Source organism: Acartia tonsa, chromosome 3, assembly GCF_053477335.1.
Source record: "Acartia tonsa isolate MP-2025a chromosome 3, ASM5347733v1, whole genome shotgun sequence".
In the NCBI taxonomy this organism is placed as follows: Eukaryota; Metazoa; Arthropoda; class Copepoda; order Calanoida; family Acartiidae; genus Acartia; species Acartia tonsa.
In genome coordinates, this window is record NC_137262.1 from 11,644,149 (window position 1) to 11,663,127 (window position 18,979).

The 18,979-nt window shown below is 30.7% G+C and overlaps 1 protein-coding gene across 1 annotated transcript in view; it reads left to right on the top strand.

Moving 5' to 3' along the window:
• Positions 1 to 18,979, top strand: part of LOC145313315 (uncharacterized) — a 75,535-nt gene that overhangs the window by 50,788 nt on the left and 5,768 nt on the right. The window contains exons 8-13 of the mRNA XM_080152661.1: positions 4,148 to 4,270; positions 9,652 to 9,705; positions 10,072 to 10,176; positions 13,591 to 13,676; positions 18,245 to 18,304; positions 18,852 to 18,929. Of these exons, the coding sequence (XP_080008787.1) occupies positions 4,148 to 4,270; positions 9,652 to 9,705; positions 10,072 to 10,176; positions 13,591 to 13,676; positions 18,245 to 18,304; positions 18,852 to 18,929 (506 nt within the window). The remainder of the gene's footprint in view (positions 1 to 4,147; positions 4,271 to 9,651; positions 9,706 to 10,071; positions 10,177 to 13,590; positions 13,677 to 18,244; positions 18,305 to 18,851; positions 18,930 to 18,979) is intronic.

Below are 18,979 nucleotides of genomic sequence, written 5' to 3' on the forward strand. Positions count from 1 at the left end.
TTAACAAAAGTACCAGGATATTTGTCTGTGTGTGTGTGTGTGTGTGTGTGTATGTCTGTACTGAAGGATCTCGCTAACCACTAAACTGATATCGTTCTCCTTTACAATGTAGCTTTTCATATGTTCTGGGTAGGTTCATAGCTAATTATACAGGATTTTGAACACAGTAATAGTGTCTGACTGATTATGACGTAACAAAAAAAAATTAGCCAATGAGAGGCCGTTATTGACCAATGGTAAAATTTATAGTGGCCTCTCATTGGCTAATTTTTTTGTTACGTCATAATCAGTCAGACACTATTACTGTGTTCAGAATTTTTAAGAGACTTTTTGATATGTCATTTAAAATTGAATTGGCAAAAATTAATATAAAAAACAGAAAATTTTCCATAGTTTTTTTTTCAAACATTTCACTTGGATTAATTTGTGAAAAGGTAAAGTAAAATATTTGGTGAAGATATTTTACAGTTTTCTCAATGCACTTTGAAAACTCTTAGGTTGTACTCTGAACCAACTAATGTAATTTCATAATCAAATTAAACCAACTCTTTCAAACTTTTATTGGAAGTAATGTATGGAAAATTTATGTCCCGTTCTCGTGGTTTACCATCAATTTACTTCTTTAGAGAAATTTTATATTTGAAACATGACTTACTTTTAGAAGACCAATATTATTTTAAACCATGCTTTGGTAGAGCGGTGCGCGAAGCAAGCCGAAAACATTGAATCACCCTTTAATAAAAATTTTAGAGTTGTATGATAAATGTTGTGTGTACTATAATTTGATCGTTTGATTGGGGGTGGTTTAGATAAAATTTACTGACATTATGTATGGGGGACGAGGTAAAAACACCCTCTAGGCAATATTTTGCACCCCAAATCGAAATTTAAAGTGTAGAAAAAATGTAAAAATAAGTGTAGCGAAGACTTATTCAAAAAAATTGAAGAGCAAAATTGAAATTTTGCGGAAAATTGTATTACAGTTTTGATGATATCAAATTTACATAATGCAGAATAAAGTTGGTATTTGAAACATACACTTTATATTTAAATGTTATCCCGATATGTTGGCAAACAAAAAATAAAAAAAATATTTTAATGAAAGCTAAAAATCAATAAAATTTTATCTTATATACTATGCAGATTCAATTGATAAGGTAAAAATAAAGAAAGTCAATTACCATATACGTCAATGGGTGTGGGTAAAGGGGTGTTTACAACCCTCAAACTTTGAAACCCCTTATTTCAGCCCTTCAAAATAATGCTTGGGTGTCCCTATTAACTACAAAACATCAAATAAAGGAGTGTGAAGAAGACAGACAGACCTGTGGACCAAAAGAATTATATAATGAATGCTCATTGATTGATGCTCTTCAAAACAAAACAAAAAATCTGTCGTCTACCTTAAATAGCATCTAAGAAAATATGATTTTACTAAAAATGTCTCAGAGGACCTATTGAATTATAGAGATGCTTCGCAACTAATTTTGTCTTTATTAATATTAAGTGAACTCAGTTGTTTTTCTTCTATTTTCTTGTTACAAAATTGTACAAAAAAGAAAACACACTCAGTATAAAATATACAAAATTGCTAAAATAAACATTATAAAATGAAAAGGTTTATAAGCTATGCATGAAAAGATGGAACAGTGAATTTGTATTTTTGTGGAACTATAAAGGGATAGTTGCATGAAGTGCATTTCAGTAAAATGATTTGAAGCAAAAGTTACAAGTATACCATCTAACATAAATGATTTTGTATTACAATAGATAACAATTAATTACGCACCACTAAAATAGTCATTATGCTGTTTTTGTGAAAACAGGGCAGCCATTTATGTTGCATATATCTAAAAAATATGTTTTTCAAGTGTTGTTATTTTTAAAACTACCTTATAGAAAATTGAAATTCTTTCAAATATATGTCATATAGGTAGATGTGGTTCAAACTATTAAACAGAAAAAAATAAATTCAAGTTTAAATGCACTTTATGCAACTACCCCTTTAGATAAGTTTTTATTTCCTAGGAATAGGGATTATTAACTTTCTTTGCGACTTTGTGTGTGGGTGTGTGTGTGTGTGGTGTTAGCCTGTGGGGGCGTTTGTTTCTGGGTGTTTCAGGGAAAAGGGAGATTTGTTATTTGAAAAGATTATTTCTTGTTAATTTGCACAATTTGGTAAAAATATCTGAAAGCCATTTTTTGAATCTTAAACTTTACACTTTGTATTTTGGAACTCCCCTATTTCATATCTATATCGTAAATATGTCTAATTTTTTTAAAGGACTTTAGTTTTGTTACAAATCAAATTATGCAACCTACTATTCAACTTACTATTCTAATCTTTGATGGTTATGAAGATATTAGTTCTTGTTTAGTGTCTGTGAATGGGTGAAGATTATACGTGGATAATATAACAGGCAAAAATTATCGTCAATGCTTTTCCCCCTTTCACTTATTTGGCAGTTCTTTATACAGTAGGAGGGGAGGTGATAGGACAAAGAGGATGGAGGGAGGGGATCGTTATTTTAGCCTTTCTTTATGATATTCTGGTGTAAGATCCATTTAATAATAAATCCATTTGTCTGTGAATGAATGACAAGAACTGGAATATTTTGCTAACTCAGATAAATCTTGACATTTCACTATGGTATCAATGTGGACATTTTATTATCAACTTTTATAAAATAGATTTTATTTGAATAGTGAAATTAACTGCCGAGTTTTTTAGTAAAAATTTTTATTTTAAACTCAAATATGAATAAATTATCCTTTTTACTGTGAAGTAAAGATTTTTGGCTTTAGCTACTTTTAACACAAGCCACTCAAAAGCGAAAAAGTTTATGTATTACTAAATTTTATTTGGCTTTATTTTTTTTAAATCCAAAATTTTTTCTTCCCAAGTATGAAAATCATTATTCTTAAAAGGTTGTTGATGGTTCGCTAGCTACATTAACTTTTATACATTTATCTTGAACTAAAATTAATCTTTTATTATTAATTCTTTTTCGGTGTACTTATATCTTATAAAAAAAGGATGACAACATCCATAAAAGTGGAGCTTAAAAGTAGAGTTTTTACGTTTCTTAAATCATACCTTATTGTAATAAGAAACTTCACGCAAAATGGTTAAAATTTATATTGAAAACAATATATAAATATATGAGTTACACCTTACATTTGTGTAACCAAATTATTTGTATTTGTGGTTAAACCAAAATAATACAATAATATAATTATTTCTGTTACTTTGGTTGTACCCTACCAAATGCCAAAGGGAGGAAGGGGACATTGAACCATAAATTATACTTGTACCTAAAATTGTAAAAACACTTTCTTACATCTGTTGGCTTAAAAACTTTGGGTACCTTATATTAAATATTGGTTCAGTGTCCAAACAAAAAAAAACAATAATTCTAATCCAAATTTGGCATCTTTATGTTTTTCATAATTTTTGTGTGTTCATTTATCGTTCGTTTATCGTTCATTAAATGTCCTTAGATTCCTGACAAATTCCATTAAAGAGTCAGTAATAATTCAATGAAGATGCATTACTGACGTATAAAACATAAGAATTGTATATTAGCTTCGCTTACAAAAGAAAACTACAAAAGGGAATTGTATAGTCTCTGTTAAATATGGTGTATAATGCCAAAGTATTCGGTGCCAGAATAAAAACAATATCTATCTACGTCACTTCTATAGGTGACGTATATACGAAAAATCAATTATTCTACATACAAGTTTTATATTATTAGAAAAAAGCAAATTAGAATGTATTTATATTTTTTGTAAGGAAGTACATTCGTAAAAAAACATGACATTTTAATGTAGGAAATCAAACAATTAAAAATTAAAAATAAATAGTTTCTTTTGGCGACTTTTAATGGTTGAAAAGTATACTTTTTTATCCATATACGGCATCTTTTATTGCTAGACTTGTATCTTTATTGGCTGGTCATTGCTGCTAGACGTTAATTGTTGACAGCCGTGGATTTTCCATTTTTCGGCGGCTGACTATCTTGATAAGACGACTTGAAATAAGCGCGCGCAAATACTTTACTAACTAAATTCATTATGATTATAACATAACTGTCCCTAACTATCATTACTTAACCTAACCTAACCTATTTTTTTTTATTTTCAGACTTGAGACTGATAGAGCCAAGTGCCGAATATCCGGTCATTGAAGTCGAGGTTTCGTTGAACTTTTTCCCAGGGGACCACGCCACGGCAGATAAATATAAACTATTTGTACAGAAGCTCACCAAGGAAATTTATGCTTTCATTTTCATTGTGTCGCTAGTAGTGCAGCTACTCTTGAATTTTAGTGTATTTTGGCGTATATAAATAAAGATATTAGGGTGAAATAACTTACCCTTTTTTTCATCCTCCAGGTAAATCGCTGTCCACGCCACTGGTCAGTATGTCCGACTGTCTGTATGACATTTTGTTACTTGTCCTTTGAAATAGACCTCCAAATTGTTTTGTGTATATTTGGACATGCTTTGACAAAATGCATCATTAATATTTGCCTATAAATGAATGGAAAGGTAGATATTTCATGTTTTACCCTTTTTAACCTTTTTAAAAAATGAAATTATTCTTTGTGTTTAAAATATATTCATAATTGAGCCTAAAAACTTCATTTCAGAGATATTTCAGAGGTAGCTTTTCATTTCTGATCCATAAAACTAAGACTTTAATGAAAAACAAAATCTTTGCTAAAAATTCTGCCTCTGTATGAATAAGACAATAAAACGACAAGCTTCCAAACTTAAATGAAAACCTATATAAATTTCAATTTCTATAGGTTTTCGATTGAGTTATTTTCAAGATATAAAGTGGAGGCCAAAACTTTTACTTTACATTCATATTAGCGGATACGCCCAAGCCTCTAGGGATATCTTTAATTATAGAATAGCTTGCCCATGATCTTTATAAGTTAATTGGAACACAATTGATTTAGTCGTTATCGAGATATGGTGGGACAGAAAACAGCCTTTTTTCCGTACATTAAAACCTTATATTATAAGGATAAACATGTATTAAATGAAAAATATATTTGATAAAAAGCCAATTTATACTATTTTATCTAAAAAAAGGAAGGTTATAAAGTAATAAGCAAGGGCGTCAAAATATGTAAAACGCTAAGCTTGGCAATATTTTCAAAAAAACAAAAAGACGGAAAAAGTGAATTACAGAGAAGGTGCTAACGTTTTTAAGGAAAAATTAACAAAGTAATGAAAAGATTGACTGAAACTCAAATATAAAAATGGTGCTGTCCCTAAAAAATAAACTTAAAACAAGAGTTAGGGGAGGAAATTTTTATCCCTTTTGTTGAAAACCTGCAGGGGCCCCTAACCTTTCAGGGCCACACTGTACCCATTAAAACCTAACCTAATCTTTCAATTTATTTCAAATCAGGGGTGGTTTCTGTGCTCGACTCGGCACTATGAGGGAAAACCTTTATTAAAACTTTTGTTTTTGTTATTTTATCTGGACTTATTAACCTGTTACCCCGCTGGAACAACTTTTGTATTTCCTAAGTTTCTTATTATTCACTGAATAATAAATTAAACAATTCTTATATGTTGCTTTATACACATTATATAGTAAAATTTATATAAGAATAGACAAAATGATATAAGCATTATAAAAATGTAATATTTTTAGCCATAAGTTTTGCCATACTTAAGTAAGAATACTGATATGATTTGAATTTTTGTTCTGCATTCAAGTAATTAAATTTCTTCCATTAATAAGTAATTTTAGATATTCAAAGATGAACCATTATCATGTATTCTATGTTTTTTACTATCTAATTTTCTTCAACTTGTTTTCTTGATGGTTGATTGATATTATATGTTTGCCCCATATAACCAAAATAAACTAAATAACATTTTTAAAATGTTGAGCTTTACATGTTTTCTTTGATCAACGTTTAATCTACGAAATTTTATAGCACTGACGGCTAGGGACTTCATTTTCACATTTGCAATATATTGTCTCCTTGATATCAGATTATTACCTTCTTGGGACCTATAAGAAGTTTTATTTTAAGGACAGACATCTTAAGTCTGGTGGTTTGTGATAATTTATGGACTAAAGAGACAAAAAAACGCCATGCTTGCTTAAGATAAGACTTAAATTTGTTGTATTGTATGAGAATATAATGTAATGAATATAGTAAACAAATAATCAAACTTTTTTTCTTATCCAAACATTTATTGCCAATCATCCAAGTCTAGGTGTTTTTACAGCTGAGAAGAATAAGGTTCATAATGATTATTGCCTTGACGTTTTTTTTTTAATACTTCTCTTCATTAATTTACATTTAATTACATTAATTGGGATTACTTTTCTAGACAAGAGTAATTTTTATTAAATGCTAATTTTTACTTTGACTTTAGAAAAGGAATTTTCTCCATTTCAAAAGAAGGCTTAAAAAGGCAGAAAATATTGACGACCAAAAAGTCATTTTAGTGCTTACTTACAATTAATATCCGGCAGTGATTCTCAGTTTTATTTTCATTATACACATTTGTAAATGCTTACTGAAACAACATTTGAACGAGTTTACGAGATTTTAGCTGTCATACAATCATACATACATACTAGATTGGCCCAGAATAAGGCCTAATTCATATTACGATGTGCGGGCGTGATTTAATCATAATACATCATTTATAAAATAACTTTCATTAAAAGAAATTAAAAAAAAATATAATTCTATTACAGAAAATGCATTTTACTATTAAGATTTTGTTTTTCCAATTTCCATGAACAACGACGACTTTTTTATAATTTAATGCTTTTTCGCATGCGTACGAGTCGTACAGTTGTAAACAAACAGACAAATAAAAGTAAATAAATACAACAATATTTTGTTTTCATTAAAATTTCTTTCTTTAACCCTAGCATTTTTAATATAAAACTTAGAAATATGTGATAATAATGAAACAGCCTTATGTATTAAATAACCTATAAGATAATATTCTTTTAAAAAGTAAAACTTTTCTATAATTACGGTCTGTATGTCCGTCCGTGCATAACCGATATCTTTATCATTAATTTATACCTTTTATAATTTTCTGTTTAATTTTAAATTTCCTATAATATAACAGTTCAAATTAGAAACAGTAGCAACTCTATAATCGTTACTACAAAGTCCGTACTTATACACATTTAAACTAAACTCATTTTCAAATGAAGTTAAATTCCAACTTATACTTTCTGTGATAGTAATTTATTGCATCATTTTATTAACATTTTTTCGCCGATATTAAATTGAAAAATTATAAGATTATAAGATTATTAGTCCTGATAGTCTAACAAAACTGGTATTAATTGTATGTTTTTTTTTTACTTTATTATTCTTGGAAAATTGTCTGTAATACGCTGCTATAAATGATTTTTCAGAAGGGATGAAAACTGGTACTTATCCAGCGGACATTTATCGGTTTTGACTCCATATTTGAAAAATTATTTATCGACACTGAGCTTTTATACGTGATTTTTCAGTATGGCTTAGAAACGTTTCTAATCCAGCGGAAATTAATCGGTTTCTGAGCCATACTGGAAAACATTTCCTAACACTGTCTTTTTATATCCAAAATTTCCTTGCTTGCTATTTCTCCGCCTGCATTTTAAAATTTGTATATAATAATTTATGTGTTAATGTTATTTTTAAAGATAATAATGAACAAGACAAGAAACCAGTGGGCAAAACAAGGGCTCGGCCTTTGTCCTAGTGAATCTTTGCCAAAAAAAACAATTACCCCTTGTAAAGGATGTTTTGAATAGATATCTCTTTATAATTGAATGCAAAAAAATAGCACAAAATGTAAAAAAAAATTTAAACCAGCTGATCTAGTTGGTTGTACATCTAAAACTAAATCAACTTCGCTGACATGTGGATCAGGTGACAGTTGTAACAAATGTGAAATGTGTTTGGTGGCAGAAATTCTAACAATATGGAAAATAGCTGGGCTATTTATGTTTGAAAACAAGTATGACAATATCATTAAAAGCGAAGCTCTAAAACGGTAGAACAAATGAACATTAAAATTTGTTGTGTCTGGACTGAATAACCAGAATATAAATGTTTAAGTCTAGACAAAATTAAAAGTCAATTTGTTGTAAAATTTATAAATATAAGCATGTAAAAAATGGACTTTTAAAGTGACTGGAAAAAATTTCCAACTTATTTGGAGTTTCAAAATTTTGTTATCAATTTAAAAACTGTAAATGACTAAGCAGAAAGAAATATTAAACTAATTCAGGCAGGAATATAAGTAACATTATAACAAATATGAATTAGGAACAAATGGACCTTTTATTTATGTTTTTGTACCGAATGAGTCACAATTTTTTTTAAATTTAAGATCAATTAAAGCAAAAGGAAATATTTTTCTTGGGTTACCAAATATCTTATATTCCCTTTTTAGGATTTCATTGCTTGTACAAAAATGAAGAAAATCGGCAGTGTTATATGTATAATATCTGCCAAAAAACATAGAAAACTTTTGTCGAATTTAATGACTAAGGATAGAATTTTTTATGTTTTTTATTCAAGCAATGCAAAAAGCGTGGACAATATTTTTAAGAACTTTCATTGGCATAGAATAATCTCATTAAAATTAGGTATTATTATTGATTTCAATGGCATTAGCCAACAGTTTACTTACAGTACATAACATATTTTATCCTTAGTCGGAATTCACACATAAAAATTGAAAATTTACCTATTTTTGTTTGTTACCAGTGATTTATTATTTGTTTATGTCTTTAACATTACTTAATTTAATTTTTCAATAGTTTTTTATGCTCATTTAAAAAATAAAAACTTTTGTTTCTTAAGTTTTATTTTTTTTTCACTAGTTGCTTTGCCATTGTAAATATAAAGCAGTATTTGTTTGTCTGATTTAAATGATCCCTGAATCAATATAAATTCAGTTGTGCCTTTTTTTGAATCCTTATATAAATCTTTAGGTAGTTGATTTAATGCTCCAATAAGCTAAGGTATTTAATATCTAAAAACAAGAACTATTCAGTATTCATGCATTTCAGAGAGGCATTGTATTTGTCCTATGCATAATACAGACATGAGAAAAGTAGAATAAGGCTTACTGGTGGATTTTTAACTCTAAACTTATTTTATGTGATTAAATTAGTATTTTTAAAATTAAAATCACGAAACCTTATGTTTATTATGATAGTGAAAATGGAAATCAGTCTGACGAAATCAGTTTTCATCGTAGAAACAAAATTTTTAGCTTAGAATGCCTGGATAGGCAGTGGTTACAAAGTTCGAAGAACCGCACATTGAATTAGGCATAAATAAAAAAGTAGCCTGATTTTGGGCCAGACTAATACATACAACTTGCATACAATACTCTACTATTTTATAGTATTATTCAGGGATTTAAAGGGATAAGACAATGGCCAATAATTGATTTACATCCTCAATGATAATACAAAAAAATTACCCCTCTGTAGCTTAAAATTATTAGTTCAAACGTTTGAACACACAACTCAATAAACCAACCAATCAAAATTCAAAGTCCCCAAAGTTGTTAAGTCAACGAATAAGAAAACGTCTCTCTTTGAGTATTATTAATGAGAAAGCATAATTTTGAATTGTAAAACAGGAGCATTCTGCAAGAGATAACAAAATTTCTATAGATGATTATTTTCATATAGGTAAGGATTTTTTATTTTGTGAAATTGTTAAAATTCAAATTGTATCAAAATTCTATTTCATGCGATATTTTTGTCCGTCTATTCTTGTTAAAGATATCTTAATTAGTAAATTTGACTAAATTCTACTTTTAGGGAAGCCTTTTTTTGCCACATGCAAATATATATTTCATTGAGCTACTGCACATAGGAAACCCCAAAAATGAATGACCTCAAAAAATGTTAAAAATGTAATTTTTATTTTAAAAAACAGTTTTTTCTTATATTTTGTGTATTATTCTTTCACTTTTTTTAAATCAAATAATGAGACTCATAATTAAATAATCTTAATTGCAGTGTACTTTTTAATTAAAAATATTCAACTTTCAGAGGACCATCGGGAGTGGACGTTTTTCATTGGAAACCAGAAATATATAGTTCCATGGTGGCAGCAGGATCCTGCCAGGATTATACTTTCCTGTTGTTTCCTTATAGGTTAGTTAAAATTTTCATTATTATATAAAGGTTCTAAAACGACCAAGCTAATATTGCTTAATTTACTTCTACAAGAGACAAAATGAATTGAAAATGATTGCTAAAATTTAAATAGTGTCTTAGAATAGTTTATTTTTTAAATAAAAGATTGAAAAACATAACGTTAAGGGAGGGATTGTACTTTGACAGTTAATAAATTTCACAACTCTTTCTTCCTCCCTACTTTTAACCGCTCTAAAAATTATGATTTGATGTATTTATGCGAAAGATTTATTAGAAGCGAAGCTACTCTATAACTCGCTTTGGCTGTCCGTTACTACGCTTTCTAAATTTCTAACTGATTAATCCTAGTTTTAATCGATAGAACAATTCTAACATAAATGATAAGAGCTTTCCGCAATGCACGGTCGTACAAACGGATTTCTCCTACACTTGAGGAAAAGCTTTGCTTAAAAAAAATTGCATATTCATGTGTAGAAAATGTGAAACAAAATCGGTTTTTGCAGTAACTGCAATTACTTTGCAATAAAGTTAGTATGCAAGTATGCATACAATCAAAGCAATATTACATGTGAGCATAATGTATACTTTGTATATAATAATACTAGTGGCTTCGCCCTCATCCTTTAACCGTGGAAGGAGGTGAGGATTAGCCCTCACAGTTAAAGTTTGTGACAAAAAAATCTCAAAGTCAATAAGTCAATAGCGGATAAAAGTCCCTTCAGCACCCGTATTTTTTTACGACAAGCTACATTGCAAAGGAAAATCATATCAGTAAAGCGGTTAGCAAGATTCTTCCGTCCAGACAGACAGATAGATGTCCTGCTTTTATATAAGGCTGTCAAGTAAAATCAAAGAAAGGGCGATGGTCTAACTGTTAAAATGATACATATTGATTAATATTAAATGTGGGGCGGGGGGGGGGGGGGGGGGGTGCCAAAGCCCTCACATATCATATTTATGCAGGCGCGTGGTTAAGATTTGCAAAGGTATACGTGTCTAGGTATGGCTTTTCTATTTCAATTATTCAAGGGGGGGGGGGGGGGAGGAGTGTGTCAGCGACCCCTCACACTCTACCTACCACATACCCCTAAATTTAGGTGTAGCTAACGAAGCAAATTTAACATGAAAAATAAGTTCAATTATCAATTACTAGCGGCTTCGCCCCTAGAGGCCTCTAGGGACACGTAAAATTGTTTCTTTTCAATCTATTTAAAATCAGCTATTTACAAAAAATATTTTTTTGCCTTTAGATGGTGTTAGTTATGTTTTTACCTTATTGCAAAAATGTCCGCAGGGTGGCGTTTTTTTTTCATTTTTGTCGATTTCTCTGGGGAGGGTGGTGGTAACCTGACCCAAAACAGTTATAAACTTCCCGGGACCTATGAGAAGGTACCCTGATAAGGAGAACTCGATTCAGTGGTTAGCGAGATCCTTCGGTACAGACAGACAAACAAACAAACAGACACATATCCTGTTACTTTATTATAAGGATATTTTATAAAAAGATGAAAAAACCCAATAAACTATAATTGATCTACACAGATTTATTTTTCCAAGTTTTTTCTTCGCCAAATCGAAAATATTTTTATAAATAAATTGCCCACTTTATTCTTTTCTTGCTATTTTTATTAATAAACCAATTTCCAAGAAATGTTATTGGTTTATAAGAAAAGTATTAAACTATTTTTATATAAAAGATCTATATAAATATGTTTTTGTTTATTTTTTCAGCAAAAGCAATTTTTGTTTCATAACTGATTCAGCTCTAATATAATTGTATATGTTCGTCAGTGTTTGAGTCTCTCGGCAACGGCGCGTCAGTCGCCTGTAAGCCTCAGGGAAATCACCCTTTTACTTTTAAAAAAATCAGCCTGACCCCGACGAAGACAAAACTGCATAAATTTTGCACCACTTTTGGCTATATTCTCTATCTCTTTTTTAGGGGTTTTCTTTCCCACTTCTCCTCTCATCTTCCTCATTATATGACGTCACAGGAATCAAAAGTGACACAAAAGTTATGCAGTTTGGTCTTCGTCCTGACCCCAAATATGTTAATCCCTCTTTTCAAAGCATCCAAACGGGTTTAAATTTGAGGGTTAGTCATGGCATTACTAGCTTTGTTGCAAATGAACACTTTTCTTTCGTCCACTATCCCAACCTTAGGGCCTTGCATGTTTCACTAAAATGTCATTTAATTGATTAACTAGTGCAGTGTACAATTATACACTAGGCTTGGGCCGGACCTTTTTTTGGCCGGATGCTGGATATCCGGCTGAATTTTAATGCCGGATATCAGGTATCCGGATAGTTTCAATATCCGGTATCCGAGAATGGCCAGATATCCGACCAAGCCGGATATCCGACCCAACCCTAATGTACACAAACATACATATTCTATATATGTGTACACTGAACATATAATGACTATATACGCAAAGTTTTTTTTAATAGAAAATATCAGGAAAACATTAAATGTCATAGATTTTTAAAAAAATATTTGACTCTAAATACTTATTTATTGCACCGTATTATAGAAAGCTTTCATTGAATATTAAAGTAAGTTTTGTTAGTTCCTGGGAGCCGTATTTACTAGGGTTGGGCCGGATACTTTTTTGGCCGGATACCGGATACCGGATATCCGGCTGATTTCAAATGCCAGATGTCCGGCAAATATCCGGTTATCCGGCCAAATTACCGGATATCCGGCCGGATAACCGGCCAAATTACCAGATATTAAAGTAGTAAAAAAAAATTTCTTTAGAAATCTTATATAAATTTACATAAAGTTAAACTTATTCAGAAAAAATGTTCTTCTAGCTTCAATAATAAGAAAATTGTAGCCATTTAAGATTTTAAAAAGCAGAGATTTTTGGTGTAGAGTATAAAAAATTATAGAGCCTGATATCCGGCCGGATAGTTTCAATATCCGGTATCCGGCAGGATATTGAAAATGGCCGGATATCCGGCCACACCGGATATCCGGCCCAACCCTAGTATTTACATAACTGGTATTTATTTTATGGTTTTAATTTCAGTATTCATTGAAAATTGTCTGTAATACGATGCTATACATTAGTTTAAGTATTGCTGAGAACTGGTTCTAATCCAGGTAATATTAATTGGTTTCCATGCTGGAAAAATTCATATTCATATTTCATTTCAATGAGGCCAAGTAAAGCCAAATATTTATATTGTAATATAAAGTTTACTAGTTTTAAAAGAGAATTAGTTCCTGCACCCCCTAGCTTCCAGGGTAGGGCGGACGAGATAAAAAAAACAGCATAAAACCAACAAAAAATGTATAAAGCTTTCCTAAAATATAACCCATTCGGACCAGTGATATATAAGATCTTTAGCTTCAGACAAAAAAACCTTACTACTTTATTCTTATAAAGCTTATTTTTTGTTTAGGATGGCCCTTCCGAATGTCTTACAAGGGACGAGTTGCCAAACATAAACTAGAAGTAAAGAAAGCTGTCTTCTGTGAAACTACACAGGTAAGAAACACAGTTGCCAAATATAAACTAGAAGTAAAGAAAGCTGTCTTCTGTGAAACTACACAGGTAAGAAACACAGTTGCCAAATATAAACTAGAAGTAAAGAAAGCTGTCTTCTGTGAAACTACACAGGTAATAAACAGAGTTGCCAAATATAAACTAGAAGTAAAGAAAGCTGTCTTCTGTGAAACTACATAGGTAAAGAACAGAGTTGCCAAACAAAAAAAAAAGATCGAAGGAAAAGTGAACAATAAGTTTCCTTATTTTGTCATGAATGTGAAATGTGAAAGAAAAGTTGAATTAACAATTTAAACTGTTGAAAAGTGCCAAATAACATTACCATGATAATTGACAGATAAAGAGATGGGCACATCAAATATTTTCAACAATGAATATTTTCATTTATTTTTGAAGCGGAACTACTTTATAATTTGATTCTATAATTATATCCGCCTGTCCGTCAGTTTGTCATTTCTGGTCCTGTTTTATCAGGCCTAATAATGCTTTAATATTTTTAAAATGCTTTAATATTTTAAAAATACGAAGAATCGCTCCTTATGGAGGGATGTCGTGGAAAGGACTATACCCCATTTTTAATATGAAATTTAATCTAATTTCTATTGTCATTTCCATGTTTGTTTTGTGTGTGTGTGAGTGTGTGTGTGGGCGTGTGTGTGTGTGTATGTGTGTGTGGGCGTGTGTGTGTGTGTGTGTGTGTGTATGTGTGCTAGTGCGTATAAAGATTGTACAATTGTAAAGGTTGAACAAATATCTTTTGGTATAGAAAAGTTTTTTAGAGTTAACTAAGATCTTTCCTTGTGTGGAATTGTTTCAAATTATAATTAAAGCTTCAAAAAGATTCAAAGTGGCCTTGGATCCCAGTCAGGCATAGCTTCTGACAAAATAAAGTTAGAACTTTCTTATAAAGTTCATATACTTCCATTTATGGTTACTTACAGATATTAGAACAAAAAGAATAGGCCTTGTGTTGTTCCAAATTACTATCGCGTCTCCCTTAAATAAACTGTAAAATTTTTTTTTGGTTTAATTCTATTTCAGTGCAGTCTTTGCAAAATTTTAATTTTTGACTTTCCTCTCAAAAGATGTTGGAGGGAAATGTCACAAGGTTATAAAGTTAAACTTAATAGTTGTTCAAATACATAAAGTTGGATGTTGAGAAGTGAAAACATGGTTGTGATCAGTCTAAAAAACTTACTCGGATGTAAGCTTGCCTGTGAGCCTGTACTAGAGCTGGTATTGAAGAATAAATCAAATTTACTGAGAATCAAGGCTTGAATTCTAAGCAGCCTCTTACTGTGTCCCTGCCTCTTTTTCTCTCCCCATTCCAATGCCCTATTTTTCTATATTACTCTACAGTTATCACCCTACATAGTACACACCCCTCCTCAACAAAACTTTATATAAAAAAAATGTCCCAAACATTCGGACAATTGAGCGTTCAAGTAGGACCTAGTAGTAGTTAGAATCAGTTGAGAACAAAATCCTAGCCGTTCCTTCTTGCCAGATATGACCATTTTAAGATTTTGTTCTCAACCGATTCTAACTACCACTAGGTCCTATTTGAACGCCCAATTGTCCGAATGTTTGGGACATTTTTTTAATATAAAGTTCGGTTGAGGAAGGGTGTGAGTATATTTTCTACTACTTTTTTTACCCTCTTGTACCCATTCTAAATTTACAACCCTCAAAATCTTTCCAATTTATGTTTCTCTCTCTCTCTCTCTCTCTCTCTCTCTCTCTCTCTCTCTCTCTGTCTCTGTCTCTCTGTCTTTCTATCTCTCTCTCTCTCTCTCTAAATTTCATAAAAATCTTTAAAATTGAGATGAAACAAAAGCTTTAAAAACGGTCTTTTTGCAGATTTTAAAAAGTTTGTACCATCTCAATTTTAAAGATTTTTACGAAATTTCAATTCTAGTGTGTCAATATAACCCTAAATAATTGATATCCAAAATTATGAATCAGCCGGATATCTGTATCTATCGATTCCAGCCCAACCCCATTATTTATGTATGAAATCTGGCAATTTTTACTTTGGAAAATTACTTGCTACACCTTCTTCCATTATATGTTAGAATTAAGACTGCCCCCATTTTTTTTGGTAAATTTCAGGTTTATATAGACACACTAGAATTGAAATTTTGTAAAAATCTTTAAAATTGAGATGGTACAAGAGCTTTAAAAACAGGTCTTTTTTGCAAATTTTAAAAACTTTGCAGTGCTTGTACCATCGCAATTTTTGCATTACAGAAAAAATATTTTGCATGGGTCAATATTTTGCATAAATCAACTATATTATGGCTGGGGTAAAAATTTAACAAAATTTTTCAAATCCGGGACAGGCTAATGTATATCATACCGTAAGGCTTAGCCGAATTTACGGGCTAAGAAATGTTCGAGTCCTGTATTATTTCATTGTTCTAGAGCTAAGCCCCTATCCTCTAGGGGATAAATGGAGGGAAGAGTCAATGCTAAATACTATTAGATTCACATTTAATAACTTTATAATTTACACAATACGCATGATGTTAATAACATATAATCTTGCAATAATATTATTTCAGTTATTTGACAAATAAATTTACTTAGAATAACAAAAATATGAAAATGCGAGGAATAGACATACTATAACTAGATTACCCGTCTGACCCGATTTTTCGTCAAGTCTAAAAAGGAACATTTCTAGCAGACGAAAGAATTGTTTACTTTCGACTCAAGCTGAGGTGGATTCTTTACTAAAATTAGGCTCGCTACTCGCTGCAGATGCAAAATTATTTTTGTAAAAAATCCTCTAAAACCACATTAAAAATCCACAAAAATTAAACAAAATCTTATGTTAATAACCCTTCTATGATTTTTATGCAATTTTGGAGAATTTTTTACAAAATTAATTTTGCCTCACCAGCGAGTAGCGAGTTTAATTTTTTTAAAGAATCCATCTCTGTTTGAAGCTTTCAAATTTCAAAAATTTCTGACAAAACAAGTACGTGTTCGTAATAAAATGTGTACACAATTTCAACCAATGAGATATCTTGAATGTTCCTTAAGGATTCTCCTATTGGTGGAATCAGACATTGTGTCTCATGAGTAATCTCTCTACTATGCCAGGATTAGAAGAAATAATAACATTGTAATTACTATACAAGTTTTTTTTATATTTTGTTTTATGTAAAACTTTATCAATTATCATTTTTTGCTACACAATTACACAACAAAGAAGTAAATTATTTGTTTGTTTTGTCTGTTTTATATTTAGAGTAATATATTTATTATTATATATATAAATTCTACAAAATTGCGTAGATGAAAAAAATATTATCTCATTTTTTGTAGTACTCTATAACTAACTTTATATTACTGTCAGGCTGTACCAATAACGAAATTAATTCGGAAGAAAATCACGAAACCTATACGTGTTTTTCAGCTGTCGTTGGGGGGCAACACATCGTAAAATTGACGACCTCTCCATTTGCCCCCCAAATATTATTTTAGATTTATTTTGCTTGTTGGTTATACCTTATTCCTGGTTTCGACCCATCCCATTTTTGATTTTGGTTTATAAATATTTTTAAAATAATTTTTGGTAATCTTTTTTTCGTAGTGGGAGAAAGCGACTCGAAAATCAGCCATGTGACGTCATAAAAATGAAGGATTATCCATCTCTTTTTTAGGGGATTACTTTCCCACTTCTTCTCTCATCTCCTTCATTTTTATGACGTCACATGGCTGACTTTTGAGTCACTTTGTCCCATTACGGAGCTACACTGTAAAGGAAAACCATATCGGTACAGAAAGACACACAGACACCCTGTTACTTTTATATAAAGTTAGTTTTGCATTAATGTTTTATTATCTTTTCAACTATTATTCTTTTGTCTTTATTTACTTTTTAAAGCAAACAATTCAGAGTTGTATTTTCTAGCATTTATGATAAATAAGAAAAAAAAATAATTTTGAGCTTTAGTCTCAGAAATAGATAAGGTAATGTAAGAAATGTTCATCGACGAACGTATTTTTGTGTACCTGGCAGTTTCATAGCCAGAAAAATCATACTACTTTTAAAATATTGTTATACATAATTGATTTTTTGTTACTTACACTATTAAAGTTTAATACTTTACTGACACCAAATATAAAAAAAAAATACAGGAAAAAATTGCCAAAAAGGTAAAAATAGATTATGATGTGATTTTATAGTTGTCTAAAGTTGACATCCCACTTTCCATCAATTATTTAGTTGCAGCAGTATAAAATAAACAATAACGGGGAAGGGAAAGTTTTATGTCTTTGTCTGCGGATTATTTTCACAATATTTCTTATACATATGATGCGAAGTAGTTGAATGGTCGTCTGTCACACAGGATTTTTAAAAAGATTTGTTGAATGAGAATACGGAATGCTTTGATTAACTTAAAAGTTTATCAGTCGACAAAAATGATTTTTAAAGATCCAATCAAAAGTCGGCACAGAGTCTTCGGGGATTTAACCCCTCCCCCCCCCTATTATTTTACTATAATATGTCACGTGTTAATATTTTATCCTTATTTTAGGAAGATGAAGTGTCTGTAGCAGGATCTCCAAGCAGCAGCCTCCAGGATGGAGAAGATAAGGTAATATTTTATATGGTCAGCTAATTATTAAACTTCTTGATTTTTAGACAACCTTTTTTGGGTGTGTTGTGTCTGCCTGTTTGAACAAACACATATAAAAAGCCTGATTATTTACTAAATTATATTATCTCTCGTATGTTGACATAAGTAGACCCTAAAGGTTCATGGTTCATGGACTTAAGGACAAAGTTAGGTTCATCTTGTGAAGACCTTTGTGTCGAACTTCTAACGTCGCATAGTGAGTAGTTGCGCCTATTAGAGGTAAAATATTTTCTCGTATTCATTCGAAACCGATTAATATCCGGTGGATTAGAACCGGTTCTCATCCATACGAAAAAATGATGTCAGGCATCGTATTATATCCAGTTTTCTACTAATATAAAAAAAACTGGTTTTAATCTTATAATTGTACATTTTATATCCGCGGAAATCTGATTATTATACAATGCGAGAAATAACCATTATCTTCTCTAACTAATGCTAAAACGCACCTAGCATAGCATTGTAGTCACCTTTTTAATGTCTCAAGCAAGAAAAACTGTTTTAGGTTCAGTTAGAGGCGCAGGGCGGTGACGATGATCAGGAGGAGAATGAGAATGGCAAACAACATGTTGTCGATGTACAGGTGGGTTAAAAAATATTTCAAATTAAATATTGATTTAAATTCAACTAGAA